This window comes from Nanorana parkeri, unplaced genomic scaffold (genome assembly GCF_000935625.1).
Source record: "Nanorana parkeri isolate BGI_ZX_2015 unplaced genomic scaffold, ASM93562v1 scaffold1286, whole genome shotgun sequence".
NCBI lineage: Eukaryota > Metazoa > Chordata > Amphibia > Anura > Dicroglossidae > Nanorana > Nanorana parkeri.
In genome coordinates this window covers 444,257-464,381 of record NW_017307554.1, presented here as the reverse complement: position 1 = coordinate 464,381, position 20,125 = coordinate 444,257, and the positions used below count along the sequence as shown (strand labels likewise).

At 44.3% G+C, this 20,125-nt stretch overlaps 1 protein-coding gene across 1 annotated transcript in view; it reads right to left on the bottom strand.

The window, feature by feature from the left end:
- The window catches only part of VSIG10 (V-set and immunoglobulin domain containing 10), a 57,398-nt gene that overhangs the window by 12,500 nt on the left and 24,773 nt on the right, over positions 1 to 20,125 (bottom strand). The window contains exons 2-4 of the mRNA XM_018569094.1: positions 9,553 to 9,834; positions 4,816 to 5,121; positions 2,369 to 2,632 (exon numbers count right to left, since the gene is read on the bottom strand). Of these exons, the coding sequence (XP_018424596.1) occupies positions 2,369 to 2,632; positions 4,816 to 5,121; positions 9,553 to 9,834 (852 nt within the window). The remainder of the gene's footprint in view (positions 1 to 2,368; positions 2,633 to 4,815; positions 5,122 to 9,552; positions 9,835 to 20,125) is intronic.

The window sequence follows — 20,125 nt, the reverse complement described above, 5'->3', positions numbered from 1 at the left end:
CGTTGGTTATTGAAAAAGAAAGGGGGGGGGGGGGGTTAGTCTTACAGCTTTAATACAAAGTTGGGGTATACACAATCCTTTCAATTACAGGTTGGGAGATGCCCTAAAGCTGCATGTGCTATTACAGGACAACCACAACTTTCAGGAACAGCCTCAGTGACAGCATAATTCAGCAGCTCATATTTGGCTGTGGAATTTAATTTTTAATTAGTTTTCCTTACAGTTTCAGCTGTTATTTCAGTATTTTAGTTAAAAATAGGCCTTTTAGGTTTTAGAAGCAACATGTGTTTTTATCAAGTGATACTTGGCAGGCCTTGACCAGCAAAAGCAGAAGCCCCAAGAACCTCTTTTTTTTCGTGACATGTTTAAATGAAACAGGCATGTTTAAATGAAGCGTTAACAGGCCTAAATGCAAGTTAGTTGAGTTGAAGGTCACAGGGGGTGTTTTCCTAAAAAAGTAGAGCTACAGCCCTCAGCTATGGATGGGCAAAACTTGGCCAGTGGCACCACAGTGTGATGTCAACACCAACTGGCCTTAATGCAGAGACAGGAGGCACGGGTAGCTGCCTTTAAAAAGATTAGAGCTACATCACTTATGGTTAAAATTGGCCAGTGGCACCTCAGCCTGGCAGAAGTGCCAATCCAGGGAAGGTATCTTCCTAAAAAATTATAGCTTCAGCCCTTCAGCTCTGCTACATGAGCACCTAGTACTGCTGCTTTTACCTTTAGGCTTTCCAGCCCCATTTGGTAGCTTTGTAGGTACTTCTTTACTTCAAATAACCTTCAACACAAAGCAACAGGGGGTGGGGGGTAGTTGCAAAAAAAAGCAAAACTGACAAACACGGTCAGCAACAAGTGACTGCTGACCCCTGTACCCCCCAAAAAAACTGTCATAATATATATTTTATTTTAATTTTTTACAGACAGCCTTTCTGTAAAACGAAAGAAAAAAAAAAGGAGCCCACAAATGGACAGAGACTGGACAGGAACAAATTACCTCAAACTAGGGAAAAAGTTAACACTTTAAATTTTACCGTTTAATGGCAGAAGGTAAAACAAACCTAAGCGCCCAAATGCAGTTCAGTTTATCAACTTTGCAATGTGTTAGTAAAAGTGTAAATACCTTTACAACTACTTAGTGTATCCAGGTGAGTTAACCTGTTTTTTTCATGATGAATTGGGCCTTCATTTGGTGGTAAATGTTAATGGACAGGGCTTGAAAAATTGTATTTAAATTGTAATTAAACAGCCGTCCGGGAGCTGTACATTCAAACGCCCCATCGCTTGTATTAGCTGCTGTCACTGCCGTTGCCGATACCAAGATCCGCTGTGCCCGGTGCGGCCAGGACCGGCACGGCTGCTCTGTGACAGGAGATCAAAGCGAGTTCAGTACACGTTTTCCCTCTGATCTCCTCTCTGGTCCCCGAATGCAGGAAGTGATGTATATTACATCACTTCCACATTCAGCTGTCATTCCAAGCTACAGAAGCCGGTGAGAAGCTGGTGAAGTAGATCTCTGCTTCATCAGCTTCTCTGGGGGTCCCTAAGTGACATTAGGGGTCTTGGAGACCCCTGATGTTTCCATAAAGAGGACCTGTCATTGGCTATTACATAGGGGGCTCCCCCTATGTGATAGCAATAAAGTTAAGTGTAAAAAAAAAAAGAGTAATAAAAAAATTAAAGAATCACAAAAAAAATTAAAGAAGCATAACATTTTTTTTACACATTTCACATGCGTTGGTTGCACCTATGTGCGAAAACGACGATTGCGCCTATTGTGTCGCACATGTTACATATTGCCACGAACGTCTGAGCGTGAGCAACAATTTTAGTGGCCTCAGTCATGAAGGGGTTAATCACTGATAACACTAAACTGATGAGCAGTAAAAAGCATTTAAAGCATCGCCTATGGCCAATTTTCGGTGTGGTCGTTTTTTGTGGGCGATTGAATGAAACAATTTTAAGGTGTCTAATTACCCATCCTGACGCCTTCTTTCATATTTTACCAAAAATATGGGTAATAATAAATGTTTTTTAGCATAACGTAGGGAAAACATTAATTCTTTTTCTAAAAATTTACGATACTTTTTTCATCCTATAGAAAAAAATAAACCCCCCCAGTGGTGATTATATACCACCAAAAGAAAGCTCTATCTGTCCCTAAAAAATGTTAACATAAATTGCAAGGCTATAGTCTGGTCATGCTGACTGGTGACATTTTTGACTGACTGGTGAGACACCCTAAAAATTTTCAAGCCCTGTTAATGGATGATGAAATCAGGGGCAAAATAGTAATCTGTCCCAAAAATAGATTTGTCTTTTAAGATAATAACTAATTCATCTATTAATATATTTATTAATAACTTACTTAATTGCAGTTGACAGTACTCTTGTTTCATGTCTTTTCCTATCCGGTGTTTTCCTCTGCATTTAAGTGTTTGGCCAGCACTGAACTGAGAACCATTTAATGAAGACGCCAACATGCCTGAAGTGTCATTAAAGAGTGGTTTGCCATCTATTTCCCAATCCAGTACAGGATCTGGATGCCCTCCAGGCCAGGTGCATAGCAATACAATTTCTGAGGGTTTTTCTGTGTTGTTAGCACTGCAGTGTATAGGGTGGTTTGGTGCATCTGTAATGAACATATAATACATGTAATATATAACAAAAACCATGCTAAAATAAAACAAACCTGAGAATTCAAGATTGAGAATATGATGGCGGATGCATAATGTCAATGTCAAAACCACTAGTAGAACCAGATTTACAGGCAGCTGACATTATTTGCAAATCTCATTTGCAGGGTCAAAGCCTAGTTTGTCCCTACTCCAACAACGCCCACCCCCCGTCACCTTCTAAGTCACATTTATCTTTGCCCTATCAAAAAAGCTTTATTTATGTTTTTAGCTGTTCAGTGCACTTGTTTTATTAACAGTCTAAAAAAAATAGCCATTTTTTACAAATCCAAGGGCACATGTAAAACAGATAGAATCATGCCTGAAAATTGCATTAATTAATTTAGGAGGCACGGAAAATGCATATAGTTCAGGCGCCTGTGTGACAATGCAAAGAGTACAAAGATAATAATAATGGATAATGGAACTGGTTTTACAGTGACACTTGGAACAACCTACAATGAATCTTGCACAGGCCTGGTTATTGCTGTATTGATAGCCACATTAAAATATCAATAAGAAGTTTAGAAGCCGTAAAAAATAAGTCATGGCAACTGGACTTGCTGTATTGTTCTTGAAGACGTTTCACTGGTCACCCAACCAGCTTTCTTAATTCAGAATGACTTTACAAAAAATTATCTGCGAATAAATACGGTGAATTTTGCTTCAATCCACATAATCTGTTAGTCACAACCAGGTGTTGCTTACATTTGTATAATTGGAGTCTAGGAGGTGTTATTAACCTGCCCAGAGAGAGGTGTTAAAACAGCATTGTATGTGGCAAACAATAGATGTCTCACGCCCCCCCCCCCATTCCCCCCACCACTATTTAAGCTTTGCTTTTCCATTTTTACATAAATGGCCTCTTTTACAGCTCTTTTAAACAAGTCCTCCTTCCTGTCTAGGATGCGTACTTGACTGTCTTCAAACGTGTGACCTGTTTCCTTTAGATGTAGGTATACTGCCGAATCCTGACCAGAGGGTTTTTCTCTTCTATGCTGTGCCATACGCTGGCGTAGCTGCTGTTTTGTTTCACCGACATACAATTCTGAGTATTTCTCACTGCACTGGACTGCATACACAATGTTGTTCATCTTGTGTTTTGGCGATGGGTCTTTTGGGTGAACCAGTTGTTGCCTCAGTGTATTGCAGGGTTTAAAGCAGACAGGGATGTGATGTTTTTTGAAAAACCTTCTGAGTTTCTCAGACACCCCAGCTACATATGGGATGACAAAATTATTCCCAGATAATTTTTTGTACAGGTACACCTGGTTGTGACTAACAGATTATGTGGATTGAAGCAAAATTCACCGTATTTATTCGCAGATAATTTTTTGTACAAGTCATTCTGAATTGAGAAAGCTGGTTGGATGACCAGTTAAACGTCTTCAAGAAAAATACAGCAAGTCCAGTTGCCTTGACTTATTTTTTTACAGCTATACCATGACCTGGATGAATGAGAACCTTCATAGACAAGAAGTTTAGAAGTTCTGCACAAAAATACTGGTGGGTTATACACCAAAAGAAGCCACGGAGAGCTGCTTAGGTAAGTAGATTAAGCCTAGCCATAGACTGATGTCTCTTTAAAGCGGAACTTGCATGCATATTCAAGGTCCACTTTATTAACAGCCCCCAACCCCAAGTAAAGAGTGCCAACAAGAAGAAAATATTACAAAATACCTCTATAACATTTTTTTTATCCTTTATTCATCTCAATGTTGCTAATCTCCTGCAGCCACTTCCTGTGTGCGTGCATGCACTCCAGAGGAGGCTGCATATCATTTCTCAGGGCGGATTTTCTGATGGTGACAATACTGGATAATGCCTGTGTGTTAAAATGACCACTTGCAGTCTCCATTGGAAGCCCATGTAACATTTGGGAGACAGAGCCATGTCACCCTGTAACAGGAAGTGCTTAAACAAGGGCCTCTGTAGCAAGATCACCCAATATTATTTTAATGAGAGCTACAAATTAAAAAAAAAGTGAATTGGAAATGACTTTTGGAATGATGTTGACATATCAGAGCTTATCTGAGAGTTTAATAAATCGGGTTTACACATGTACTTATCTCATATACTGCCCAGCTAATGCTATAAGCCTGCTATGTAATGCAAGAGCGATGTACAGTATCATACTCACAATAGACCAGAAGCTGCAAAGTAGAGGAGACAGTTCTACCACTTTCAATATTCTCTGCTGAACAAGTGTAGTTTCCTTCATAATTCGGAGCAATGTGGAACAGAGAGAAGTCAATAACACTTTCATTTACACTGTGAAACATCTCAGGATTTGTATCCGGAGCATAGAGAAACACGTCCAGCTTGGGCTTAGGAATGGAATTGGTGGAGCAGCTGAAGTTTATAGTAGAACCGAAGGATGTATAAAGTGTACCATTTGGCAAAATGTTGGTGGGAGATATGCTGAAGGTCACATTGTGAGGGCCACCTACAGCGATACAAGAGAACATTAGTAAATATACATATTTATGAAGCAATAAGCCAATACAAAGTCAGGATGACATATATATATATTCAAAGACTATATGCTGGTCACAGAAAAGCCTTCTTGAGCATGTGATGTGCAATACTGGTCAGGAATGTGTCAATTTTTAGGGGCTCAAAAATCCACGCATTGCTAATGATGGTGTAGAAGTGTCAGTCCACCCAAAAGTGATATCCCAGTTATAGGTACAATCTGGTCAGGGGAATGAGCCCTTGGATATTCGATATATTTTTAACTTGCATAATTTAATGGTGCGATCTCCTTTCCATCATTTCTGACTCTGATCCTGCCCGCCTGCAAATTATGGGTGCTCTCATTCTCAATCTGGGTCATCATTAAAGAAGAACTCCAGGCAATCTAAAAATTACCACCCAAGCTGCAAGGGTTAACTGATTGATTTGGTCTAGGGCAGGGGTCTCAAACTCTATTCACTCGGGGGCCAATGAACACATTTTTTCCCCCCATGGGGGCCGCTTGCCAAGTGTAATACTTTACACACACAGATACGCACACATAGAAATATGCACAACCCCCCACAACCAGAACTACAAACACTAATATACACACAATAAGGCCCCATTTAAACCAGTATGTTTAGGTACGATTAGGGATTCCTGCATCAGGAACTTGCATTTTCCTGCAGCAAGAATCCCTAATCTGGCGTTTACAAGCGGCAGCTGTCACCCCTTTAAGTTAATAATCAGGTGACAACCGGTGCATGTAAACTCCTGCACACTGCATGTAATGGTGTGTGATATAATAACCTTGAATGGGTGACAGCTGCCGCTTGCAAACGCCACATTAGGATTTCCTACTGTAGGAAAATGCAAGTTCCTGATGCAGGAATCCCTAATCGCACCTAAACATACAGGTGTGAAAATGCTCCCCCCGTTCCGTGCCCACCCACGCAAAAATGTATGCTCCCCATGTTCCACACACATAAAACAATATACTCCCCCCATGTTCTCTGCCAAACCTTACCAATCCATAATTTCTCTGTTCCTTTCGGCTGGAGCTCAGACCTCCAGCCGAAAGGAGCAGAGACCACAGCCAGCAGCAGCCATGCGGTCTGCATCTGACAGAGATATAGACCGTGTAGCTGCTCAGGCAAGTCAGGTACGCGGTCGTGACCGCGTAACTGACTTGTCAGCTGGCTGCTGGCCAAATAGTACCAGCTCGCGGTGAGGCATTTCATAATAACAGAAAAAAAATATTTTATGTAATTGCTGATGATTGCTGTAAAAGTCCGTCCTATACTGAGGTTCTTATGAAGACATCTGTGTAACGAATTTCAGCACTCAGGATGAGTATGTCCACCTCTGTAATCTTCCTTGCTCAGGAGATATTGTAACCCGATGATCATTAGCTCCCAGTTCACCCAGTCATTAGCTGGAACCAAGTGTAGGGTGAAACAAACTCTGATTTATTGAGCAACTTTACAACCTTTTATACACAAGGTGATCAGATACAATTATAATCCCATCACATCCACCCTGCCCTCCCCAGACATTCTGACTGTACAACCCTGCAGGGGTCCAGCTGCTAAAGAGCTCCAGACAGCCATAGCAGGAGTCCGGCCAGACGCAGGAGAATGTCATTGTCCTGAGCTCCTTGGGAATACAAAGAGAGCTAACAGAGGGGAGTGGTGCTGACATTCTTTTGATAAACAGGTAACACAGTATAACATACTTAAAAAATAACCCAACACCAATACACACATAACCCATAAACTGATGACCATGGCGGACCCGGTGAGACCCTCTACGGGTCCACTTGGGGATGTCCATGATGTTACAGTCCCCGTTCCAGTTCTGTCTGCCGAGATAATCTATCGGCATTAGCATTGTGTTTCCTGGGGCGGTATTGGAAATTGAACGCTTGTAGGGCCAGGCTCCACCGCAACCGCCATCAATTGTCCCTGAACACCCGGTTCAACCAAACAAGGGGGTTATGATCCGTGAGGATGGTAAATGATCAAACAGGTAGGGTTGTAGCTCACGGAGGTCCCATACCAGGGCTAAACATTCTGTCTCCACGACCGCGTAAGTTACTTCCCTGGGTAAGAGTTAGCGGCTGATATATGTAACCGGATGGTCGTGCCCACCATCTCTGACTTGGCTCAGCACCGCTCCCAGCCCAAACATGGAGGCATCGGTGTGAACAACAAAACGTTTGGTAGGGTCAGGAACAGCTAGTACAGGGTCCTGAACAAGTGCTTGCTTAAGCTGCTGGAATGCTGCCTCACACTCTGGGGACCATAGGACCTGTCGGGGAAGACTCTTACGAGTCAGGTCAGTCAGGGGTTTGGCGATGGCGCTGTAATTGGGGACGAACCGCCTATAGTATCCTGTTGTACCCAGGAAAGCTAGAACTTGAGCCTTAGTATTGTGGGGTCTTTGTAATATCCCCTTCGCACACTGTACCGATGTACCCCAAAATCCAACAGGTGCTGGAACAAATGGTGGATGGCGCCACAATGTATGATCTAGAAGATATGCTGTCCGCACACCATTCTGCTTCCGAATGTCCTTTTTATTTGTATTCCTTTAGCATGACATGTGAATGCAACATTTCGGAGCCTCACAGGACCCCTTCGTCAGACAAAGTCCCCTCCGAAATGTTGCATTCACATGTCATGCTAAAGGAATACAAATAAAAAGGACATTCCGAAGCACAATGGTGTGCGGACAACATATCTTATAGTTAGTATGGGGAGTGGGCCAGTTAGCTATGGCTCCCACTTTGGCCGTTTCGAGCCGCTGCTTCCCACACCCTACTCGGTGACCTAGGTACTGGACCTCCGACATTCCTACGTGATATTTGTCGGGTTTAACAGTCAGTCCTGCCTCTCTAAAACGGTCCAGTACAAGCCCAATGTGCTGTAAGTGTTCTCCCCATGTGTCACTATAAACAGCTATGTCATCCAGATAACTCAACACTTGGCATGTACATCTCTCTGCTTTCTAAACCTTTACTTTTACTTTGTAACTTTTCTCTTCTAAATGCACTTTCAAAACCATTCATCTTGAGCTCAGGTTTTAGTTTATTTCCTTATCAGTACAAATAGGGGGTGAATCTCGCCAATGGGTACTTAACAGGAAGTCTAATCCTTCCTCACGCTATCCAAAAAAAGTTTTGTCTAAAAATACACTTTAAAATACATATTTGTTTACCATGTTACCTGCCAAAGGATTCATTGTTACTATTTCCTGAATGAGTGCACTTCTCACTGGACAGAGGAGATGATGCTGGTTCCTAGACCAGGTAGCACACTGGCAGAGAGGTGACACAGGAAGCTGCATTGCTGAACTAGGAAATAAATATCAACTGCCAGACTATGCAGAACAGAATTACAAGTCATTTAGCAGGTAAAACAGTATGACATATTTCAGTTGTGTATTTATTTAGCTGTTTGCCAAAACTAGCATTTTGTATTATGTAGATGGTGGTGGGTTGAATTACCTGCTGGCTCATTAAACCTCCAGCAGATTGTTCCTCCCTCCGGCCCTGCACCAAGCTCTTCTTACTGCTGTATCACTCACAAATTCATTTATTGTACATTTTGGAAAAATGTGACACTTTTGCTTAAGACCATAATATGCACAGCACAGAGGTAGAGCTAGAAACTCCAAAAAGGCGATCTGTCCTTTAGAGTTCCTGAGAAAAGTGCTTGCTGACTGGACTGGTGCGTTTAAGCCAAGATGTTTACTAATTTATCTCTTAGGACCTTTAACAGTGACATATCTCTCTTAGTATTTTCAGTTACAATATTAACATGTAGTTGTTTCAATTTAAAGCAGAACTCCAGGCAGAACTGTTCTTAACCCTTGCAGTGGGGCTACCCCTGCACCGCAAAGGTTAGCTGCTGGTTTTGTCTAGGTGCTAAAATAGTTATACTCACCGACACCACAGAGCCAGACGGCTGTCACAGTGGTCCTTTCAGCCTGTCTCCCCCTCCTATACACTATGTATAGAATGCGATGACTTCAGAAATCCTTATACTGCCGCAACGGTATAAGTCCCTGGCGAGAGGTTTCAGGGACCGGTCTAAGAGCAAGCCGGCCTCACGGATCCGGTAAATAAAACTTTTTTTATTTTTGCACCTAGACAAAGATAAGTACTTAACCCTTGCACTGCGAGGTGTAGACCCACTGCAAGGGTTAAAAACAGCCTGCAATTCTGCTTTAAACAGACTTTGTCACACATCATTCTAACAAAAAGGACAGCAAACAAAAATGTTCTGAAGCACCTATTTGGCAACGTGAGCTCTTATAGTCTTGTGCCTTGGCTTCTGTGTAGTCACTCTATTGGCTGTATTGTGACAGGTCCTCTTTAGAGTAAAAGAGCTTGGTCTTAATTATGTACTATACTTACTTGTGACATTTAGCTGTATATGCGGTTTAGATTCTGAGGTTTGTGAACAGTCTCTGCATCCATAGTTTCCTCCATCTTCCAGACGCAGATTACTTATTACAAGAGAAGAACTCACATTGTCCCTCAGGAACCTGAAATCTGATGAACCATTTCTGTCACAGCTTAGTAATTCCTGTGAAGATTTCTCCAAAAACCAGGCCACTTTTGTTACGTTGCCTCCCACAGTACTGCAGGGTAGAATTATTTGTCCACCATCTTCTCCAATGATCGTTGTTAGTGAAGCTGCAAGATAGCAAAGTGCTGTTAGGTACAGAGATTTCGGTACGATCTATGACAAAGCGAGATATTTGGTAATTTGAATGGACAGTTTTACACTTAAAGGAGAACTATGGGGTTAAGGCTTTTCCCCATAGTTCTCCTTAGGGTAACGGAAGGACACAAACTAGCGTCCTCCCGTCACCCTAGGCTCAGTATACCACGAGCAGCAGCTCGCGGTATACTGAGACGACGCAGCTGAAGCGGATCCCGCCAATTATGTCTGAATCCGCCCAGCTGCGTGACTGACAGCTGGCTCTGCGCTATCTAGAGGCAGAGCCAGCTGTACCCTCCCCCGTCCGTTCGACTAGTCAGCGCTGGCGGATCGGAGCGGGGAGGGGGGAATCCAGCCCCTCCCCTGCCATGGCAGAGAGCCATGACAGGATCGAGAGGTGAGCGAACGCCTGGTATGTGTTCGCTCACCTCCTGAGCCGACCTGTGACAGTCTCATTGTCACAGGTTGGCTAGAACTATGAGGTGAGTGAAAAGCACTCACCTCATAGTTCTCCTTTAATATGGTTTATCTTGTCTCCTACTTAAATAAACTGATACATGTTGTAGTTGTGTTGGTTTCACATTAGCATTTTATTCTACCACTAACTAGAAATAGTTCCTTTTTTACCCCTGATGCCAGCTTCATGAACCATAATATACATTTAAAAAATGTAAAAGGACACATAAACCCCCTTGTAATGACTGTGGGTGGTGGTCTGAGCCAGCAACTTGCCAACATAGTTTCTGAAAGACATAAGGGAACAACTGGACACCTTATAGTGAAGGTCGCTGGAAGAGACCAAAAGCCCCCTACTCAATTAGTTAGAAACACAGTAGGACATTCTTAAAATTAAGATATTTGCGTGTCTCATTTCTATTACAGATCTAAAAAAATAAAATAGCTTATTCCACTTTAGGGTTGTGGGCCGAACTATGTAAATCATTCCTTTATGCTCCTGCAGCCAAATGTACATCCAGAATCACTGGTTTGTGGTGCAGATACAGCCTTATGTCATAGAGCCATTTATTCTACCAAATGAATGCCCTATCTACTCCAACAAAACAATGTATATGTTAGGGTGGACTTGAAGGTATAATGTGTGGAATTGAGACAAAAGAAAACAAAAAAAGATCTAGGACTCAAAAGATTTTTGCTAGAAAAAGGCCCCGGGACTCAAGTGGCTAAGAAGGCTCTGCTGTGATAAACACAAATGAATCAATCAACCCTGATATTTTTATCATTTTACAGCCATGGGGTCCATAAAATGTTTTAAATGGACACTAAGAGGGTTATTCACAAAGCTAGCTGAAGGATCAGCCGTAGCTCCGGCTGATCCTTCGGCCTCCGGAGCCCTTCGGTTCACTAGAACCGAAGGGATGTTGTACGGGCTTTTCACTATAGCCCGTACAGCTCCCGAAGCTGACCGACTGAGCCGAAGTGAAACCCAAAGCGGGCCGTACGGCCGAAAGCCTCGCAACTGACAGCTGGGCGGAGCCAGCCGTGATGTCACATCCGGCTCCGCCCAGTTGTTATTCATTGGCTGGGCCCTGCTAGAAGACTCTAGCAGGCCCCGGCCAATAGGAAACAGTTGAGCAGAGCTAGCTGTCACTGCTAGCTCTGCCCAATTGTTTCTTTCTTTTTTTAATTTAGTTTTTCTTTTTTCAATAATCTTTGATTTTTTCTTTTTATTTAATTTTTTCTACTTTTTTTCACTGATTTTCTATTGTGCGCGATACCACAGAGGTACCGAGCAGAATAGCCGAGCTAAATGCCGCTTGGCGGCATTCGGCTATTCACTCACTGCCGTTCGGATCCAGATGTTGGATCGGCTGAGCCGATCTCCTTCTGCACTTCGGCTCAGCTGAACATGCTGAGCATGTTAGGCAGAACCGAAGCCAGCCGAAGCAAGCCGATGTACGGCTGATTTCAGCCGATGTACTGCTGAAATCAGCCGTACCAGCCTGAAGTGAATAGCCGAACAGCCGGGTTGGTTATTCACTCGGCTGCCTTCAGCAGCTTTGTGACTAACCCTCTATCTTTGCAATGAAAGCAGTGGATCTCCCGCTGTGGACTCCAGGCCCCCCAAATTCCAGGACAATTTTCTGTGTAAATAGTGTCAAGATTCCTGGTTGTTAATGGCATGAAGTGCTGCCTAGTTACCCAACAGTAAGGTGCATGGAGTGGGAAGGGGCACACCAGAGCCAGCAACCATGAAGTGGGTCATAATTTGCAAATCAGAACATCTTGGGTTTTTGGGGTGTCCCAGTGCACTCTACAGGAGATAGACCCCCTAAAGCCTTATCCTAATATCTGGCCTTATCCCTCATAATGTTTGACTGTGTTATATGAAATGTTAGATAAAAATAGTCTGAGTTCTTCATCAAGGTCAGAACAATGACACTGGTGTCTGAGTGCTTGGCAGATGAAGGACATCATAAATGTTATATCTCAGGGTGTTTGATGGTCAGATCTCTGCATGTCCATTCTTCTATCTTTACATCTATGGTGGCAATTATGAGCAGGTCTCATTCCTTACTGGATTTTTTGCTTCACTAAATTCCCCATAGGAGTAGTGAGACTCCAAATGGGCAGGAACAGAGCTGGTGACTATGGCACAGTTGCCTCACTCTCACAGTTCCCCAAAAGACTGCAAACTCTACCTGTTATTGAAATATCACTTTGGGGTGGAGGACACATTCAAAGCCGGTGTTTGCCACTGCTACAGGATAAGTGAACTGTATAATAAAGTTATCCTTATCCTTTAAGCCCCTTTAAAGTGATGTCACCACTCCCTCCCTCCCCGTGTACAGATGAAGGCTTACTGAGTTCCAACAGGCCTGGCCTTCTTTGATTGTTTACATCCTGCAGCAAAGGCCTTCTTCTCCTAATTGCTCCTGTTCTGTATAGTACATCCGCATCGTCTTCTATGGGGCTCGTCTCTCAGCTAGAAGACGGAGGAAGATGAGCCCTATAAAAGTCAATGGGGATGTACTGCACAGGCTTGGCCAGGGAAAGACGTCTGTTGCAGGATGTAAACAATCAACGGAGGCCAGGCCCGTCGGAACTCAGAGGGGGGAATTTATCATAGCAATTGCGAGTGTTTGAACTTGCACGGAAATAATTTGCACCGGATTTATCAAGCTAGTGTAATGTTGTTGATAAATGAGGTTTAATAGACTCCAGGAAAGAAGACTTCTAACTTCAGGCAAAAAGCTTAACTGTCGCATATTGAAGAAGTGGTCATGGGGACGTCTTAAGTTGTGATTGTTTTCTTAGGTGATGCTCCAGTTTCAGGCAGCCCAGAACAAGTGCAGATGAAAACAGGGGCAAAAAACATGCCACTGAAAAAGTAGTGCAAGCTCTGAAGAAAACAGGTGCAAAACACGTGCACGAAACATGCAGTTGAAAAAGTAGTGCAAGCTCTGAAGAAAACAGGTGCAAAACACGTGCAGTTGGAAAAGAAGTGTAAGCTCAGGTGAAAACAGGGGCACGCGTTGAAAGACAGATTTGCACACAAAAAATGATCTAAGAGGCTAAAACTGGCGCAAGTGCTTTGATAAATTCCCCCCAGTAAGTATTCATATCTGCAAGGGGAGGTAGGGAGCGGTAATGTCACTTTAAACAGGCATAAAGGATAAGTGCATTTTCTTTAAACTCAGAGGTCCCGGGTTATAGAAATGATAGCTGGACTCCTGCGATGCTGTTAGGCCTTGTTATTTCCAATGCTCCACACTATCAGGAGAGCTCATTTCACAACAAAGATAAAACCAAAACTGAAACTTACAGAAAAACAAACTCTCACAGTATATTGTACAGTAATGCCATAACAAGGGAGAACATGATATTGACACAAGAGTAACCAGATGAGAATGTAACATCTTATCTATGTAATAACAAATCTGCTACAAGTGCATAGTACAGCGCCATCCACTCCTTGCCACTTGTGTTATATCATGAATTCAAGATTCAGAGGGGGGAATTTATCATAGCAATTGCGGGTGTTTCAACTTTCACGGAATATATTTGCACCAGATTTATCAAGCTAGTGTAATGGTGTTGATAAATGAGGTTAAATAGACGCCAGGAAAGAAGACTTCTAACTCCGTCTGAGCCGACCTGTGACAGTCTCATTGTCACAGGTCGGCTAAAACTATGAGGTGAGTGAAAAGCACTCACCTCATAGTTCTCCTTTAACTGTCGCTTCTTGAAGACGTGATCATGGGGACTTCTTAAGTTGTGATTGTTTTCTTAGGTGATGCTCCAGTTTCATACAGCCCAGAACAAGTGCAGATGAAAACAGGTGCAAAACACGTGCAGGTGGAAAAGTAGTGCAAGCTCAGGATGAAAACAGGTGCAAAACACGTGCAGGTGGAAAAGTAGTGCAAGCTCAGGTGAAAACGGGCAAAACACGGGCAGGTGCAAAAGTAGTGCAAGCTCAGGTGAAAACAGGGGCAAAACACATGCAGGTGGAAAAGTAGTGCAAGCTCAGGTGAAAACAGGGGCACATGTTAAAAGACAGATTTGCCAATTGCTTTGATAAATTCCCCCCCATAGTTTCTAAGTGATCATTACATAGAAAACAAAGGTGTTTCAGGCTAGGTTCACACCAAGGCGATTGAGCTGGTGACATGTTTACGCACGCTTGTCGCGCATTTTCGTTTGCGCAACTGTGCGTTGAAAACCATGTGGTTGCCGCACGGTTTTCAATGCATAGAGATGTCTATGGGACCCAAACTGCGTGACAACCACCAGAAAATAGCTGCTGCAACTTTTGTGCGTGACGGGCGATTTCGTCCGCACGACAAACCGCGAAGGTGTGAACAGTCTCCATTAACTTCAATACGAATCTGTGTTTTGCCCGATATCGCTTGACTCAATCCGCGCAATAAATGGCTTAGGTGTGAACCTAGCCTCATTCTGTTTATTGCAGGTGGAAAAGTAGTGCAAGCTCAGGTGAAAACGGGCAAAACACGGGCAGGTGCAAAAGTAGTGCAAGCTCAGGTGAAAACAGGGGCAAAACACATGCAGGTGGAAAAGTAGTGCAAGCTCAGGTGAAAACGGGCAAAACACGGGCAGGTGCAAAAGTAGTGCAAGCTCAGGTGAAAACAGGGGCAAAACACATGCAGGTGGAAAAGTAGTGCAAGCTCAGGTGAAAACAGGGGCACATGTTAAAAGACAGATTTGCCAATTGCTTTGATAAATTCCCCCCCATAGTTTCTAAGTGATCATTACATAGAAAACAAAGGTGTTTCAGGCTAGGTTCACACCAAGGCGATTGAGCTGGTGACATGTTTACGCACGCTTGTCGCGCATTTTCGTTTGCGCAACTGTGCGTTGAAAACCATGTGGTTGCCGCACGGTTTTCAATGCATAGAGATGTCTATGGGACCCAAACTGCGTGACAACCACCAGAAAATAGCTGCTGCAACTTTTGTGCGTGACGGGCGATTTCGTCCGCACGACAAACCGCGAAGGTGTGAACAGTCTCCATTAACTTCAATACGAATCTGTGTTTTGCCCGATATCGCTTGACTCAATCCGCGCAATAAATGGCTTAGGTGTGAACCTAGCCTCATTCTGTTTACTTGTCTTCATAGCGTATCTCAATCCAAAAACAGAAAGGTAATATATGCAGCTTACCACTTCTTAAATGGGGTGACTGCATTAGTTCACTTTCTCCCCTTTATTTTCACCTAGTGATCCAGCTAGTAACACACTTCCTGTCCTAGGGTGACAACACTCACTCACTGTACTGTATCTATGAAGGAACAAAGTTGTCACCCTAGGCTATTCTACAAGCACCTTCCTCTCTCCCCATCTCCATTATATAGGGGAGCGTTGCTTTGTAGTTCGCAGAAGATAGCTGGGAAAGCTGAGAGCATTGTTTGAGATTTCAGTTCAGTCCCTCAGGAAGTTTACAAGGAACCCGGATTTCTGACAGGAGTAACAGGTATGTTTCTGACCTTACAGAAAATGTACTTGGCATGAAAAAGGAAAACTTACAGCCTCTGCATCTAAAGTCTTGTACTACTCTGCAATATATTACATTTTTGTCCTTGAGTTTAGATACATTTTAATCTTCTTCGTACAGTATAGGTCTGCATTTACAGTGGACAGTCACAATTCAAAGACCCCTGTTATATGTAAACCTTAAAGGAGAACTATGGGGTCAGTGTTTTTCCCCATAGTTCTCCTTAGGGTAACGGGAGGACACAAACTAGCGTCCTCCCGTCACCCAAAGCTCAGTATACCGCAAGCTACAGATCACAGTATACTGAGGCGCCGCAGCCGGAGCGGATCCCGACGTAGATGACGGGATCCGCCCAGCTGCGTGAGTGACAGCTGGCTCTGCCTATATAGAGGCAGAGCAAGCTGTGCCCTCCCCCTCCCCCGTCCGTTCCGCCAGTCAGCGCTGGCAGATCGGAGCGGGGAGAGGGGAATCCAGCCCCGGTATGTGTTTGCTCACCTCCCGATCTACTGAGCCGACCTGTGACAGTCTCATTGTCACAAGTCGGCTAGAACTATGAGGTAAGTGAAAATCACTCACCTCATAGTTCTCCTTTAACTCCATTTTTCAGTATGTTTAGCATCACATCTCACTCTATCATTTTTATTAAGAAAACTGAGGGGAATTCATACAAAAAAACTGGAGCAGACAGAATCTGGAGCAGTTGTCCATAGCAACCAATCAGCTTCTCCGTCTCATTTTCAAAGCTTAGCTAAACAAACAGAAGAGGGAAGCTGATTGGTTACCAGGGCCAACTTCTCCAGATTCTGTCTGCTCCAGTTTTTATGAATTACACCCTCTGTGTTTTGTGACTCTGTTACACACTTGCTGTTGCAAGCTGACAACATAAGCCATTGCTTTGCAATTACCATACTGTTGTCAGGTGGCAGTTGGGCTTCCTATCTGATAGACCTGATAGGCAGCTCAAAGGCCAACTGAAGGAGTGCACAAGGCAGGCTAATTGCAAGGCAATGGCTTATGTTGTCAACCTGCAACAGGAAATTCTGTTAGTGGCGGGATCTCCAGGGAACAAACTTTGTAACAGATTCACAAAACATAACTTTCTTAAAGGCATAGTCCACCTTATGCAAAAACTAATAAATGCATCCATACCAATAAAAAAAAATTGAAGTTATCAATTTTTTGCATTGGAGCCTGCAATTGTGATCAGTGGATGGTATGTGCAATGCTCTGACTCTTGCAGACTGTTCCTCCAGCCCTGATTCGGTACCGAGGTGTGGATCACTTTGTCAGGCCACAACAGGAAGTGCTGTTAGTGGTGGGACCCCTAGGGAAGAATCTGTGTACCAGATTCACAAAACATGATTTTCTTAAAGGCAAAGTCCACCTTTTGCAGAACACAATAAATGCACCCGCATTAAAGGAGAACTATGAGGCGAGTGCTTTTCACTCACCTCATAGTTCTAGCCAACCTGTGACAATGAGACTGTCACAGGTCGGCTCAGTAGATCGGGAGGTGAGCGAACACATACCGGCGTTCGCTCACCTCTCGATCCTGTCACAGCTCTCTGCCGTGACAGGGGAGGGGCTGGATTCCCCCTCCCCACTCCGATCCGTCAGCGCTGATTGGCGGAACGGACGGGGGAGGGGCGGGTACAGCTGGCTCTGCCTCTGCTGTCAGTCACGCAGCTGGGCGGATCGCGGCCCAATTGTCGGGATCCGCTTCAGCTGCGGCGTCTCAGTAAACCGCGAGCAGCAGCCCGCGGTATACTGCGGCGTCTCAGTATACTGCGAGCTACCTAGGGTGACGGGAGGATGCTAGTTTGTGTCCTCCAGTTACCCTAAGGAGAACCATGGGAAAAAGCCTTAACCCCATAGTTCTCCTTTAAAAAAAAAAAAAAAAACAGTGCATTAGGTTTTTTTTTTTATTGGATCCTGCAAAACATTGCAACCGTTTTCTTCCTTTGGAAAGCCAAAATTATAAACGCCCAGTTCAATCCTTGGCGTTCCGTGAACACACGCTCCTGGTAAAACGCATGTTTTGCCCATGCATGGACACGGGTGAAAAGCATGTTCAAGAAAACGCGTTCATGTATCGCCAAGTGTGAACTGGCCCTTTAAGGAAACTGTATACAGTGAGATATGGTGTAGAACACACTGTAACGCAGATTTCTATCTTCCCATGTACTTGCAGTGGGAATGATCGGGGTGACAGGTGAGCAGGAAGTGAGTGTAGAATTATATCTGGGGAAGGGGACAGGTCTGGCAGGTCCGGGTTGGGGGGGCACATCAGATAGGATCAGTCCGCTCTACACTTCCGGACATGTCTGCCCCCCTTCCCTCTCCCGGACTATATGAGGAGCTGTCAGTGATCGGTGCTCCCAGCACACAGGATCCGATTTCCAGCAGATCGGCAGGAGCAGGTGCAGGCTTGCCAGGTCCTTACCCTCACATGGACTCCACACCATTGCAGAGGCGCAGAGCAGCTGCAGCAGTCCCCGGGGCCCCATCTAGATCTCCGTGTTGTCTACCACAGCAAAGTCAACCGATCGGGCGAGTTCACAGGCTACCCATCCCCTGCAGGACGGCAATCAGCTCCGGTCATACGATGTGAGGGGTGCCGGGGGTCTGGGATGGGACATGGGATGTGCCGGCACAGTTTCGGAGCCTGACGTCCACACGCCGCTCTCTGATCGATGTGACAACTTACAGTCCTTCCGGCTTTTTCAGTTCAACGACACAGACTCAGCCCCTCCCTGTGTGCCCAGGTAAGGGAAGTCATCCATCATCTCATAGTCTACCTGTATGATCGGTGTACACCTCTAACAACTACTACCCCCGTCTAGTATGATCAGTGTAAACATCTCACAACTACTACCCCTATCTAGTATGAGCGGTGTACACATCACACAACTACTACCCCCATCTAGTATGAGCAGTTACACATCACACAACTACTACCCCCATCTAGTATGAGCAGTTACACATCACACAACGACTACCCCCATCTAGTATGAGCCGTGTACACCTCACACAACGACTACCCGCATCTAGTATGAGCCGTGTACACCTCACACAACTACTACACCCATCTAGTATGAGCCGTGTACACTTCACACAACTACTACCCCCATCTAGTATGAGCGTTGTACACATCACACAACTACTGCCCCCATCTAGTATGAGCGGTGTATTCATCACACAACTACTACCCCCATCTAGTATGACCCGTTTACACATCACACACCTACTACCCCATCTAGTATGAGCCGTATACACATCTCAGACAACTCCAAACATCACACAACTACTACCCCCATCTAGTATGAGCCGTGTACACATACCTGATAACCACAAACCTCACACAACTACTACCCCCAGCTAGTATACGCAGCGTACACATCCTGGACAACCCCAAACATTACACAAGAACAACAACCTAGTATGAGTGGTGTATACATTCCAGGTAACATCAAACATTGCACAAAAACTACTACCCCCATCTAGTATGAGCAGTGTACACATCCCAGATAACCTCAAACATCACACAACAACTACCACCCCCATCTATTGTGAGCAGAGTACACCGTGCAGGCAGTTTTTTTTTTTCAGTGCAGCAGGCTGTGAGGTGGTACAACCACATCACATTGTGCTGTGCTCAGAGAAATTAATGAAATGTTGTTCATGACATATCAATAAAGTTCTAAAAAAGAAAAAGAAAAGTTAAACAGTGTGATGCGCCGGGATTGGCTCATTGGCACTGTGATTTCTAGCACACACACACCAGTGGCTGTTGTAGCGCAGCCATAGGTGTGAATGCAGCCTTATGCAGGAAAGAAGGTCAATATCTACTTTCTCACAATATTCAGAAAGACGTGGGGCACCCCTGGCCACCTAGACTAAAATGTTGGAGGGTTTGTAGCATTCCATGATAAAAAGTGGGGTGAAGTTATTTCTCATTCCTCAGGACTGAAAACTTGCTCTTGTGTAAAAAGTGCTCACTTTTGTCTAGGGGACGGGAATAAAGCAATTTTGTGTACCTGATGCCCGCTCCCACTGGGCTGCTAGACCAGTCCACACAGCCTTTTCTCCCCTGGGCCCCAGGGGTGTAAGGAGCACTGACATTATCACATCTCATGAAGGTTCCATAGACCTCCACTAGAAGTGAGGACACGGAGGGACATTCCACCCGTTGGAACAGAGGGGGGGAAAAGAGGACAACACTAACCACCAGGGGAGCAGGGAGCAGGTAAGTAAAAGTGCATTACTCCAGTTTCCTAAATAGAAAGGAGCAC